The sequence below is a fragment of the Homalodisca vitripennis genome, chromosome X, assembly GCF_021130785.1.
Source record: "Homalodisca vitripennis isolate AUS2020 chromosome X, UT_GWSS_2.1, whole genome shotgun sequence".
Classification (NCBI taxonomy): domain Eukaryota; kingdom Metazoa; phylum Arthropoda; class Insecta; order Hemiptera; family Cicadellidae; genus Homalodisca; species Homalodisca vitripennis.
In genome coordinates this window covers 74,163,924-74,179,380 of record NC_060215.1, presented here as the reverse complement: position 1 = coordinate 74,179,380, position 15,457 = coordinate 74,163,924, and the positions used below count along the sequence as shown (strand labels likewise).

The 15,457-nt window shown below is 31.3% G+C and overlaps 1 protein-coding gene across 1 annotated transcript in view; it reads right to left on the bottom strand.

Annotated features, from left to right (window-relative positions):
* LOC124369478 (Down syndrome cell adhesion molecule-like protein Dscam2) overlaps positions 1-15,457 on the bottom strand; it is a 187,190-nt gene that overhangs the window by 127,620 nt on the left and 44,113 nt on the right. Inside the window, 2 exon segments of the mRNA XM_046827490.1 lie at positions 4,481-4,649; positions 14,702-14,819. Coding sequence (XP_046683446.1) covers positions 4,481-4,649; positions 14,702-14,819 — 287 coding nt within the window.

The following is a 15,457-nucleotide window of genomic DNA, read 5'->3' as shown; positions in this document are numbered from 1 at the left end:
AAAATACATATTTATGTAAATTTTAAATGTGTTTAGTATTAATTCTATGTTCAATAATAATATTGTTAAATTAAAACAAATGTGTTATAACATTTTAAGTCAGTGAGAAAATTGAAACCAAATATTTCTTTATAAATAGTATTGATATGTTTTGTTAAAGTATTAAATGAAAAACTCTTAGTAAATGCATGTTAAAGTAAAGAATACAGGTAAATAAAGCTCATCGGACGAGTAGGGGTTGTTCTGAGCCAACCGTAACTCTGCCTCACTTCTGCAGCTTAATATAAAAGATATGTACCGTAACATTTCATGGGTCTTCTTTACGACTTTCTAACTAAAACAAAGTTCTATTACATGTAATCCCTTCCCTTCAACTATTCAAAGCAACTCTTCCACTTGACGAAGTTTTAAGCATGATGAGTGCGGTTAAATGATGCGAGAGCTCCAGTAGTTTACTGTAAGCCTGAGCCTCAGTGATAAATGACACTCGTAAAACGTGTATAAATGCGGTATAAATGATACTCGGTGGTGTACAATTATTTTGCACCAGTGGTCATTGCAAAAGAAGCGGTTTACATTAACTCATTATGGCTTATTCCAAGAACTAATATGACATCAATATTTATGAAACACACTTTTTTACCATTTATTTATGTGAGAATACCTTATGTCATTTAAAAATTGGTATACAATGAAAATGCCTCGTCTCATAAAATTAAATTCCTAAAAATGTGATACCTAATAACTGCAACACATCCCTTATGATAAATTTATCACAAAACACTAGTAGATATTGATCTATCACTAGCAGTTTTCCGTGGATGCATGCGATTTCTTATTCATGAACAGGGAAATATTGGCCATATTTCTTAAGAATGGCATTCTTAATTCTCCTGAGATAAGAAATAGTAGATGAAAGGTATTCTAACAACATGGTTCTTCTTTAATTTCAATTTAAAGAGGGGTTTTTGGACTCTGAAGTCGGAGAGTGAAATATTTTTTAAAAGTATGTTTAAAATAACTTTAATTTAGCTTAAATTTTTATTGAGTAGCTTCAACAATTGAACTATTTTAGCCTAGTGTTGAGAAATCCTTAATTCAAAGTCCTTTCTTTTCAGTTAACGCATTCATGACGTTATAAATGGTGAAGGTCTATGTAATTTTGAAACGTAAATATGCAGGATCTTAGATACATATTATTACAGTGTTCATTGTCAAAAGTTAAAAATTTAAAACGAAATTTTCGCATGGTTTTTATTTTATGTTTTTCGCATGTATCAACACTTCTGGTTTGAATGACGTATATTTATGACGCCATGGTTAAGTTTACCTTGTTGCCCCAATCAAGAAAATATAAATGCATACACAGGTTTGAGAAGCCCACTTTGGTTATAAAGCGTCTATTTTCGGCCGTTTTAATTTTTTCCGGTTTAATATATCTCTGGTGCTAGAGCCGAGTTTGCTTCATTACCTCGTTCAAAAACATTTACTCTAAAACCCTATTTCTGTAGAAAGCAAATAAGATGGGTTTACAACAGTAAGATAGTAATCTTGTCTTTGTTATCTGCTCTACACTACTAATCAAGAAGTGCATACTTATTTTTTGCCAACATTGATGGTTAAAAATGTGTCTTTACTAAAACTTCCAGTATTATTACATGGATAACCTCTGTGCTCAACAGTGATTACAGAAAAGATTGAAATACAAAATACTATTACCTTTAAGCCTACTCTATGCTTTAAAACTTTAAACATATAGACATTTAAAATGGTTCTTAACTAAACTAAACATATGATTCTGTTAGCACATAATAATATTTGTATAAAACAATCTATTACACATACACATTTAATGTCTGCTGATTAAGCCAAAATGGGAGCTAGTGGAGCGTAACCCGGAGGGAATTTCAACAGTAATAGGCCTATATGTTAACCAAGGACTCTAAGAATGTTTATGTAAGTTCTCTGTATAATTGGTACATATTTTACTTAATTGAGTGAAACACACACAAACACAAAACACACAAAAGAACACCATTACATTTTCATATAATAGTATAGATTTACACACTACTGTACAATGTAATGAAACCAAACTTTGTCACTTTTCTCTGTCTTATTAATATCTATCTTGGTATGATTGGGGAAATAACAGCTTTGCCAATAACTCTGTCACACCAGAATTTAGTCTCTCAAATCCTTCCATAGGATGACAGGGGTGTCATATTTAACCAATAAGAGATTATCATTGGAAGATATAATTTCTCTCGAACTGACGTTTTGTATTCTGAATTTGGTGAGAACATTCTGACGACAAGCAGACTTGACAAAAACAAGGAATTTATGCCTGTTGTCGGGAACATTCTTTGTTACTAAACATTAGCCAGTTCCGCTCGCAGGTTTGCTCAGCCTCCAGCTTGGAAAGAACCGTTGTCTCACAACTCACAAAACCCAATCCAATCCAATTCCGAGAACGTGTTTGTATGCAAAACCTGGCTCGTTACAGTCACATTTCTCGTTATTCGACTGTGAATATTGATTCTCCTAGGTTTTATTCGAAATGGAATGTAATACAGATGTATGTTTAACCGGTTATGTAACACACTGAAAGTGTCTTATAACCCTTACCTATTTTGTATTGTATTGCATAACATATATTGCAGGTACAACAGGACGCTGTCAGGTATCTTGAATGGTAGCAGGATGTACACTAGCACTCCGACTCATTTACAGTTGTTATGAAATGTTCACACTGTTCTATTTCTCAGCACTAGACCCGGTAGTTTGCAAGATAAAAAATGGCCGTCTTGTAGTAACTTTAGATGGGTAACCAGATTTTTATAATAGTCACGAAATGTTCGTATCCATTCTATTTCAAAGCTAGACCCGGAAATTAGTGAGATTTAGCAAGGACGACATCGAACATCCTTGGTAGTTGAATGGGCAGCCAAATGTTATTGGGAATAATCACAACATTGTATTCGTAATAAATAAAAATATATTTTTTTAAATTTTTGTTAAAGCTTAAGGAGTTAGAAGTTTTCAAAGGGTTTAAGTAAGCGTACGCATACGGTATAAGACGGAGTATACAGGCATTTTATTTACTAGATGAACCATAAGGAATTATTGTGACCAGTAAGGTGTTTCAAATGGTTTGAAACGTTAGCAGTGAGATTAAAAATCATTCACTTTAATTAAAGAATCTCGTATAAATATTCTTTTCCAAAAATGAATAATCACGTTAGAATTATTACAAAGCAAACTTTTTTTGACGATACGCAAAGTAATTTATTCCCAAGTTTTCAAAAAACTTTAACCCAATTTATAGAGAAATATTTTAGATATATATAAAAGGAACCTAATGTTGGTTATTTTGGTGTGGACCCTTAGAACGAAATATAAATAATAGCTTCGGTTCTGCCTCTGAGCTGACGCTTCTATTGCTTAATTAACAAAGTTTTCAAATTGCAATTAAAAATGTAAATAATATTCGATTGTACAAATAAAATTATAAGTACAATACTTCAATAACAAAAGAAATCAAAATTTGTTGCAAGAGCTATACAGCTATAACTATACAAGATTGTAGTTCTGAGTGGGACTTTTGAATACGCTTTGATCAAGGGTTGACTTAGAACGAGCACATTATCATGTTTGCGCCAAAATTTCCTCAAGCATTTATGTTCCGATGTCTTTAGAAAATACTGCTCGAGTCAGGTACTGGTAACGATGTATTATGGCTTAATTTACCCCCATCTGTTCTGTAGGGTGGTTATTTTGGGTGCTTCCACAAACACTCAATTTCTCAGAACATTTCGATTCCAAATAAAGACGATTCGAATCAGCGCAAAAATCAATTTTAGAAAGTAATGCAGGCTAGTATTCAAGTCATTGAAGGTGTTGACTCTGTTGCGTCTCTACATTTTTGAAACAACTGTCTTTTGTATGTACAAATCCGCCTTAAATACAATAGGCTGAGACACATGCATGAGGCACGAGGCAGAGAGAGTTATCGAACTGGCAGCCACAGAACGGTAGTTTATGAACACTTGCTTGCACAACCTGTTAATTTCCTCGACAGATTTCCCAATTCAATAAAAATAGCCCCAACGTCTAAGGGGTTACGAAATCGCCATAACCACTTTTTGGTGTCAAAAGCATGTTATAATGGAGCTGAGCTTTTGGCATTCAACTGGTAAACCGCCCAATGTGAATGAGTTGTTTAAAGTGGGTTAAATCGGCAAAGAGTGAAAGGAACGTGATTGGTGAATGAAATGTATGTATGAAGTAGAAATGGTATACGTGTTAAGAAGTTTAGGATTAAACAAATTGACGTTTACTATGCAATTCTGAAATTATTGTTTTCGCAATAAAAAAATATTTGTTTTGAGTCATAACAATGAAAGATACATAGCAAATATACATTATTCTTTTTTAGCTGTTTTAAAACCAGAATATATATTTATACTAAAGTAACTACCTGTAGGGTTATTTCAATTCTTTCAACACCTGCAGTGTTGTTTGCTACACAGACCCAACGGCCGCTATCAGCCTCGTCAGCGTGGAGCAGCACTAAGCACTCGCCCACTCTGAAAACCCGCTCATCGTCACTGACAGCTCGCAGCTGCTGTCTCTCGTGCCTGTACCACCTGTACAAAGTAACAGTGTAAATGATTGGGTTTACGAAGTTGAGCAGCGAGAACACCATCTTCATCGGCGTGGACCATGATTAGACATTAATATGGAATTAGATTACTCTATATACGTATTTAAACTGATACCGTGACGTTATCATGCTTATGGACAGGTACTTACAGATATCGGTAAATAGTAATTTTATTGCAATTAAACAGTACAACCTGTAATAGTCTCACTCAATGAAATTATAAATTTCTTATTATTTCTTATAGTAGCCTACTGTTAAGAATTCTCACATTAATGACTGTCAAATTAAACAGTAGATACGGTCATACTACACATACACCCTGACGTTTTAGAGTTAAAAATTAAATGTAATAAATATAGTTTTTATGCATATTTATAGTAGTTTAAAATACACAGTAATCTTCTTAACAATTTCTAAATAAAACATATTAATAAGACGTTTAAAATAGGACACAAAGAATAAATCTTAAAAAAACTAGAATACCAGTTAACTTATATTTAAAAAATCTAAGATATATCGGTCATTAAGTTAAAACACAGGTTACGCATTCCAAGATAGTTTTAAAATTTCCAACACTAATATCTCTAGTATTTACTGGTAACTAGTTAAATAACTAATATTATTAAAACTTTTAGATATACTTCGACTAAGATATACTTATACTAAGGTAGTTTATATCAATCTGGAAATTTTGCCTGGTATTGCGATAATGGGTGCGACTTCTTAAGTTATGGTTCTTAAAACGTACTTTTTTCTATAATAAAGAATGTAAAATGTGCAAAGATGGTACAGAAAGTATTTAAAATTCAGCAAAGGGTGGCCTATAGGATTCGGTATCGCTTACACCCAGTATTCACCTTATAACCTTTTTCTGCCACTTAAAAACCTCTTTTGCTCCAGAAAAGTTTTACCAAAGGAATATACCATGAATAATATGTCATGGAAAAAGGCATAATATACATTTAGTACAAGGTGCTTTAGTACACAGATTTTTGGTATTCATAAAAGCCAATTATCCAAGTATAAACCCAGTAACTTAACATTCTTATAGTCAAATGTTTTAGACTAACAATTATTTCTTAAACTTTTTTATTTATTACTAATTTGTTTGTATCAAACCAGAGATTGAAATCTACCATAGTTGGATTTTTTCCTATTATAATATTTGGTGTGTTATTTGCAGTAAGAAAAATAGTGTCGTTTTACTGCTTACATAGCTAATAAGGTCATTGACATAGACTAAAAAAAGAAAAGGACCTATCACTGACCCCTTTAGCACTCCGCTCGTATTTGAATCTAGTCTGAACTCTGGTCTCCAATTTTAAGTCTGTAACCTTTCAATGTAATAGGATGTCATAAAAAGTAGTTCTTTGCCTGTGATCCATGTATGCATGTAACACGGGATAGAAAGCTTAACTTAAATCTAATAAATTTACACTTAAAATAATTGTATTTTCGAAAAGTTCTTAAACATAACTAACAATGTCTTAAACTGCTTTAATGGTAACAAGATCTTTCTAAACTCAAGGTGGGAGTCAGTTAACAAATTCTCAGATTCAAAATACTTATACAGGTATTCTTTCAAAATACTTTGTATTGTTTTGAATATGAAAGGCAAAGGGAAATAGGTCGATCATTACTTTTACGAGATCTATCACCCTTTTTGTAGATAGGAACTGGTACAGTTATCTTTAACCAATCGGGGAATACACTTTCTATCATCATCTTCCTTATTAAGTAAGTAAGAGGAATCTCTATTATTAGCCCTACTTCATTTAGTATTCCATTCGAATGAACATAATAATCTGCCGCACTTGAGTTACTTAGCCTATTATTACGATTTAATGCAGTTTCGGGGCTTATATTAAACAAAATAAATCTGCATTACGATTCTGGTTAATGGTTTTAGTTAGTAACATTTCATCTATATTAGCTAAATCTACCTGATCACCATTAAATCCTAACGTTTACAACATACTAGTTGGATATATAGGAGATTTCTGTTATTTCCATTAGCATTAAATCTCTTGGTCTTAAAATTAATAACACTCCAGACTCCCATACAGGTACTGCCAACCCTATTAATATAATTCTCATTTTCTTGGTATTTACCTCCCTTAACTTTACCTCTCTATAACCTCTTAATACGACAATAGTGGTGCACCTTCCAGCGATTTTAGATATTTATGATGTGGTGTATACGGATACATAACAAGGCTATTTTAAAATTTATTGTTAATCTATTTTTTTTAGTTTTGTACAGCTGGACAACATATATTAAAGTTATTGGAAACATATTTCTAAAAGTTTGAAGGGAACCTTCTACGGATTTATTATCAGATACCAAAGCTAGCCAATCTTTACAACTAAAATTAGATTTTAAATATTCTAAATTATTTTCATCGATCGTGCGGAATGACCTCATTTCCTTTTTAGGCATATTTGGTAATTGAGTATGTTTATATTCTACAGCAATTTCAGGCAGCAAGCCCATACGGTCTGATAAAGGGGGGTGACAGTTTTGCAAATAATATTACCACCACTAAATCACATTAGTTATAATGTTTGTCCATACACAAGTCGGTTTATCATTCAAACAGAAGTAGTTGATCTCAACATATTAAGAAATATTAGAGTCCTCATCTCCGTCCATCTGACATCAATATTCAGATCTGCTGCGATAAATGCTTTTCGAAACTTGAAACTACCAGTGCTTAAGGAAGCTAAGAAATCTGATAAATGTCTAGTGTGAACATTGAATCTTGTGTTCTGTAAACAGTAGCCACTAACAAATTTAAATTTGTTAAGTTCACCGCAGCAAACTTAACTGTTTTCTGTACACAACCAACCTCAATTTTTATTATAGGCTAAGTTTAACAATTTATGTTTATTTTCCCTTTTAATTCTTATAGACTGAATACTTATTAACAAATGAGTTAGTAAAAAAGAATTCACCGCCATACAGTTGAATGGCACTCTTATGAGATGGTACCCTTACCGTATTTCACTAGGCATAGGCATGGGCTGACTCGTATTTTAGATGTTGTTCCTTTCAATCTGTGTATTATAGATTTTTAAAATGTCACTCTCTATCTGCCTTGTGCATTATTGATTTCTTGGGAATAAAAAATGCCTTATGCAATCCCACTACGCCAATATAATGACATCATAACTTTGTCCTTGCAATGAAAATCCGTCCCAATTCTGAAACCACAATTTTTTCTTCTTTCTATTCCAGTGGACCTACAATAAAATTGATATCTGGAAATATTTTTGATAAAAGGTTATGAATGTCGTCCACTGCAGTTCCTCAATTTACTTTTTCAAGGTTAAACCAGGCACGTTTAACCCCTATCAGGCTCTTATCTTATGACACTATGTACCTACAATAATTTTGGGCCTTACCCTGTTTTCGGCCTTATCACCTCTTTATTGATTTTCTAGATTACTATTCGATTTTCTCGCACCTATTTTAACTACACTGGCGTACTTTAATTTAATTCACTTGTTTACATCAAATCGGCAATGATTTCCAAACATATTTCATTATAAATTGGTTGTGACAAGCAATTTAAGCTTTGTTTTATTTCTTCTCCCATATCACAGTCATTGAAACTCTAAGAAGCGCCAGAGTCCACAGGAATAAACCTTCATGTCATTATTTATTTGGTCTCTGTAGTTCTGTGTGACTGGCTTTGAAAAATTTGAACATCTTTTTCATGCTTAAATGCCTTTGATTCCTGTTTTTCAATTTGTCATTCAAAATATGAAGTTTCAGTCTCATTGATTTTAGCACATGTACGCAATTCTACAGGCATTTGACATGAAACAATTTGTTTCTTTAACAGAGTAATGGCCAATTCTGCTTCCTTCGACATGACCAATATGAATCATGTTCGTTCTTTGACAGATTAATAACTGAAATAAGACAGTAAAATTGTAGGTAAATTGTAACAGTGGATTTTGTCACACCGTATTGTATTAGTGAAGCAAACCGAAGTAAGCCTACATACCTAAGACATCGTAATCCAATGTGACGTTAGATAAGTAGTCTCACCTCATTAGCACTTTCCAATCCAATCAGTTGTACCTGATAAATCCTAAAAATAATCTAATGTTGTCTACACTGAGCACAGAGAATATTCAAATCTTAATTATCATATTTGTTTCAAAAATTTCGTTTTTGTACTTTATGTTATTTCAATTTATTCTGATGATGGAATGGGAATAAGACATTCACTTACAACAATTTAGTAATCACTCATACACAATTTTAGAATAGTGTAATGTAATAAAATAATGCTCGGTAACAATAATAATTCAAGGCGTTAGTACTTTCTTTTTTGTTGTAGTATATGTGCAATAAGTAAGAAAATCCAAGGTAATCGTTTAATTCAAATGACATTTACTGAATGACTAATATACTATAACAAGTTCTATAAATTTTATATTATAAGTGCTATAGTTCAAAATCTCATGTAGAACTTGCTTGACTTACATAGAAATGATGTTAACGTCAGAAAAAGTTAGCCACAGCAAAAACTGAAAGACATTGTTACAACAATATTCACTCTGATGGCGAAGAATAGAGTAGCAGCAATCAGAAAGGAGTTTAAAATTTTAAGTGTCTCATTCTATGACTATATAATGGAGAAAATCAGCGACATTTAAAAGCATTGGCAATAATACTACAAGTAGAAGTGGCTACGTGATATGGCAACAACTACTGATCATTCTACCAGTGCCGACTGGTGATTGGTGATTCAAGCTGGACTGAAAAGCAGAACACAGTGTGAACATTTAAGTAAGATTTACATTAGAGATATAAGATTGTTATGTGTGTTTGGTAATGGTATTTGATTGGAATTATTAAATATTAAACTGTACCATAACTACTATTATACTTTTATACTGTAAAACATTTAAAAAATCATTGGTGAGTTTTGAAAGTATAAGTAGTGTTGAAATTTGTATTAATTATATAAAAATGTGTATTTTATTCCAACTGGGATTCTCATTGCACATATATTTCGTTCAGGAATTAATCTCTAAATTTGCTTGGAGTATTACAAATACAATTTCAACTCTTTTGGTGCTTAAAATAGTACATATATTAAGTAAATACTGCTGCATATCGGATAGTTTAGCTATTTATTGTTAGTGAACACCGTTTTTACTGACTTGCCTGTAGCCTAGTAATTCAGGTAAGATTTGATTGATCTTGTCTATAACCGAGATGGACAATTATGACCAACACACATGTGGTAATACTACTCAAAATTTGATGTGAGACTATCCTTGCTTCAGATTACAATACTTGTCCATAAGTACATTTTAATATATTAAATAAAATTTGTAAACTGTGTCAGTTCGCGTACTGATTGACAGATTAGGAACAGCTTGAGTCGGCTGATTACCTTGGCTAAATGATAGGACGGGCTGACGGATATTGCCGTCTTAGGCTATTTAGTTTAGTTCAGCCAGGAACTCAATGTTGTTATCAGTTTGCTGGAAGAGATAGCAATATTGTTTATTTTCAAACGCTTATGCTTGTTAAGATTTGTTTTTGTAAAAAGGTGGCTGACCATAAAGTATATTTTCAACTTCTTCCGAGGTACCAATAGTGCGTTTTCCTAGGTAGTGAGCAATAAACATAATTGGGAGCCTGAAAGTGAGCATTTAGTGCACTAGACGAGAGACGTATAGAACATTTTTGCCTAGTTTTGTGATTTGAATTCGCTGAGGACGTTGGTTGTGAAAATGGATCAGAAACAAGAACAATTGATCCTGCGCGACGTAACGCGGCATATTTGTGCAGAGGCCTTATATATCTTCCAAATTGATCATTATATAAAAATAAATCTTGGACTGACTATTACAAAAATCTTAGTTTGGCCGATAATTTTACTGGGACTTGTGGCAGGGTATTTGCTGGTATTCATAGTCTTAAGCAATTTGCTATTTATTTAGCCTTGAATTTGAAAGTAATGCTAGTGAAGACCCTGATTTTCTGCCATTTCAATTACTGTAGCGTAGTTATAAACAACATGACGGTTGAGTTTTCTGATAGATTACAACGTGCTCAAAAGTATTGTGTTCGCTTTATCTTCAACCTTAGACGATATGACCATATAATACCCTTCATGAATCAATTAAATCTGCTAAAATTGAATCTATGCCGTCAGTTCCACATTCTTAACATGTTACATTCAATTTTGTATAACGATTATTCCCCTTCTTATTTGTCTGAACGCTTTTCTTTTATTTCTGAAACAAGCAATTGGAATACTCGACGTGGAGCCTCTTTTTTTATATATTCCTGTTCATAGATCTTGTGATGGGAGAATGTCTGTTAATTTCCTTGTAATTTTTATTTTATTTATTTATTTATAGTTTTATGAAGAACCTTCTTTTCATTTTATTATTTTATATAAATATAGATTTCACTTTTGAATGTAAAACAGTTCTGACTATACTGTGGCTCTAGTTTTGCACTAGTAGTATAGTTTATACATTTTATGGTTAGGTGTAAGGGAGGACTTAATATTCCTAACCTCGCCAATTAAATGTTTTTCTTTGTATTCAATAAAGACATTTTTCATTTACTTTAATTTCATATACACATAAATAAATAATAATAAATATTGTATTATATATAAAAATACATTGAAAATCATAATTATTAATATATAATCATAAATTTAACACAATAACATAACATTTTATGAAGTGACACATTTTTGAAATTGTGACAGATATATTATATTACAACGTGTTTACAATTTAGCTATGTTTATAAGCCATAGTAGCAATGCCGACAGATAACTTTATGACTAATTATAAGAATACAAAGACTTTATCAAGTATTTATTCAAAATAAACGTATCAATCACGGCAATAATTAAAAGCTCCCTATCTAAATCCTATTCAATCACATTTTTTAAGAAAGGGTTTTTTTTAACTTAGCTAATTCCCACAAAGGATTTTTACCAAGCTGCACTTTGCCTAGGCAGCATGAACATGAAGTACACCTAACATCTGAACAAAAGCTCAGACTTTATGGAAGCTCATGATCATCCTGAGGTTGTTTATGACAGAAAAACCTTTTATTTAAAGTGTTTGAATGTCAACAAACCGATGATTAACGAGAACAGAATACTTTCAGTAGTTTACCTAAACTCCATTTTATATTATTGTGCGACCTTTGTCATTTAGGACTATTTAACAAAAATAAGTGATCCCTCACATATTCCCAATATTAAAGTAGGTTAGAACAAATACTGTAAATATTGAAGTAAAAACAAATTTTATCACCCGTCAACACTTAACATACCTTTAAATATTTTTACAGACATTATTTAGTCTAAATCTTTTACCAAACACTACTGCCTTCAAACTCAAGTCAGAGATTATTACTTAAAGTTTATGAACAAGAAGGGAATGTTTTACATCTTTTTACTTATCATGGTTCATAATTGTATTAATAATAAAATCGTTTCCTTAAAAATTATAATTTTGGATTTTTTGTTTTTTTTTTTAATAGAGTTCTTCATTTTTGTTAAAAATAGCCTTAGTAATGAAATATAAAATGTACCCGAACAAGGGAAAATAAAGTATATATTTATTTTATTGTTTCACAAGGCTTTAAGTTTATTTTATATCATCCCAAGTATTATGGAAATAAACAATTTCAAAACTTAAATTAATACTTCTTATAACCTTTTAATTTTATTATATATTAGTAAACATCTAGTTGTTTTTAAATACATTTAAAATTAATACAATTTTGAGACTTATAGCCTAGTGTGATTTTTATTTCTTGTTAAGTTAAAAATGGCTTGGAGTAAAGAATGGCTTTTTCATGGACTCTTTTGAAAGTTATCTCTATCTTAAGATATAGATAGTGTTTAGTTCCTAGATGCTAATGTAAGAATTTAAAATATGTTAAAGTAAAAAAACTCAATATCGTGGTACTGAATGAGGATACTTACGTAATAATAAGGAAAAGTGTGGTTTAGGTCTGGAAAACTAGTTTATGCTAAATCTAGATTATAATAGAGTTTAAAGTTCTGATACTCTGCTCCAAAGCGTATGATGGAATTATTGTTTACGAAATAGAAACTCTGCACAACTGCTAAACAGACAACACAAGGACAGGCGATATAGATAGACTTTGATATTGACAGACAGTGATATAACTTACACCCATCTATAGACTGATTGACCTTGTTTGTGAATGATTTGCATGATTTTTAAATACAAATTAATTTTATAATCTTAACTATTACTAGCTTATTGAAGGAAATAATCTAGATTTATTTCCACATAGTAATGGATTATTTAAAAGTTAATAATTAGATGTTATGTACCTGATAGAATTTTATCACATTATATCAAGTTTTATAATTTGTCAATGTAGATAAAATATTTGTATTGAAAAGATGATAATGTATCTATTTTAGTATCTGTAACTCATTTTAAAAACTATTAAATTTCAGCCTCTCTTAAATGGAAATGCACAACGGGTTGTCGTGGTAGGAAAGATAAGAACAATGGTTATTAATATTATTTATTTGTTTCCAGCCAGTGCAAAACAATTATCTAATTAAATAGGTTGAATGGCAGACACGTTCTCTTTTGTATTCTATATATTATATTTTATGTTTCGCTACAAATAAAGATTACAAGCCTTAGTTGACAAACTGTTTGCAGAGCCCAAAGAGAATGCCTGTTGATATGTAGTTATTCCATTTGTATATATATTTACTGGAAAATCATTATTAACATTTCAGATGACTAAAAAAATATATCGTTTCTGGTTGTTTACGAAAATAAATCTATTTTCAATATTATATTTTTTTTTTTCAAATAAGTAATCATTTGGAAGTAAATTCCGGGTAAAGCTATATCCAGGTACATAACTGCTCCGGCATGCCAAATATAGTCAAATTTAAACTTTTGTTTCAACTTAAATACACACGAACTGAAATTTTATAAACCCATATTTCACTCGTCATCCCAAACATTGTTTCCTCTCAAAACTAAAATCCAATGCTGTACTTTCTCATGTATTTAATTTTAATACCTCAATACACTATATATGACAAAGAGTTTTAAATATAGCACTTCTTTAAAGACTTTATTTGACATTGTTAATATTTCCTGCTTGTCTTCCCAGTGTATTTCAATGACTTAAACCTATAAAATACTGATGTCTTTATAATGAATTATAATGAAGTAACGGCATCAATCGTATACTTTTACCCTTAACGGTTTGACTTTCTTTTGGATCAATATGTGTCGTTGAGTTTTTTTAAAGTTATTAGTGTTTCAGTTATATTAACGTACACCCATTTTTTGGGAATGGGCTATTTGGATGATGTTGTCAGACTTTAAAATTTGTGAAATATTTTATTTTTTTAATTATTTTTTGTAATATTTTATGTAATATTATTATTAATGCCTAAATGTAATACATGCGCTCTATACCTCATTTTTAGGTTTCAAAATTAGCAACACCTAATTTAGTTTATTAATTTATTATTTTATGACAGTTTCCTACCATGACGTTTTCACAGTTTCACTTTGGTAACATTGTTTTAAATTTTAAAATTGTACACAAATTTAATTTATTATATTCATATTTTTAATCTACAGTAAAACTGACAAGGTTAGATAAATATTTTTATGGGTTATACAATACTATACCAGTTCTTTGGAGGTAGGGTTTCTTGGGCAAAGTGGTATGAACATAGTTTAATTGTTGTACATTAAAATCTTAAATCTTTTAGAAGTGTTCCCCAAACTAGTTTCCACATATGAGTTCCACATCGCAGTATTGCGTCTGTTTATATTTTGAACAAGGTATGCAAGTATTCGTATTTGTTCGGATTACAAATATTTCAAATCTATAAAAATATACATTTTATATAGAAGTAAAACTATACTACCGGACTACATTTTAAACTACATATAAACTACATAGTTTAATGGATATATAGAAATAGAAATCTAGAGTAAATTAGCCTTTTTCACCTGATACTGGGTGGTGGGTTTCCTTCGGCGTAGCAAGGCATTACGGCGGAATGGTCTTTCCTTACGGACATAGCGACTAGCTTGTCTAGAGCCCTGGGTGCCGAAAACGTAGGGTGATCTAAAAAAGCATCATAAATATTAGGAATTTAATATTCACTAAATAATAAATACAAATATTGTTAAACAATATCAAGTTACACTATGTAGTAAGTTATCATCTTAAGATTCCTAATTTCAATAGGTTTCTTATAACCAAGTCTCTACACGTGGTGAGTAATCTAATCTTTGTAGGTTTGTAAATCGACTATTAAACAGATATTTAACCGTCTGACTGATACACGTATTACATTATTATAATATATAATGCCCCAAGATAAGTTTCTGTAAACAAAAATGCAGCTGTATCTTTTTATGATAGGAGTTATTGTGCCTAGTAATTACCAAACACTTACTCGTATTACCGTTGATATTGGTGTGTGGTTTCTTTTAAATGTTTCGCGAGTATTATTTAAGCTCTTAATACGATATCAGCTCGGGATTGAATATTACAATAGTAAAATATTCTTACACGCATGTATATATTTGTAAAACTTATTGAAAATTCGTATATTTTCGGTTACTACAATGGAAATAAAAGGTGTTGGAGATAACTGCAACTAATTATTGTCTGTAATAAGCATTAGTGCACATGTGTTTCTGAGTTTACGCAATATATATACCCGGCAAGTGAGAGATCCGGGTTCGACTCCCGGCGGA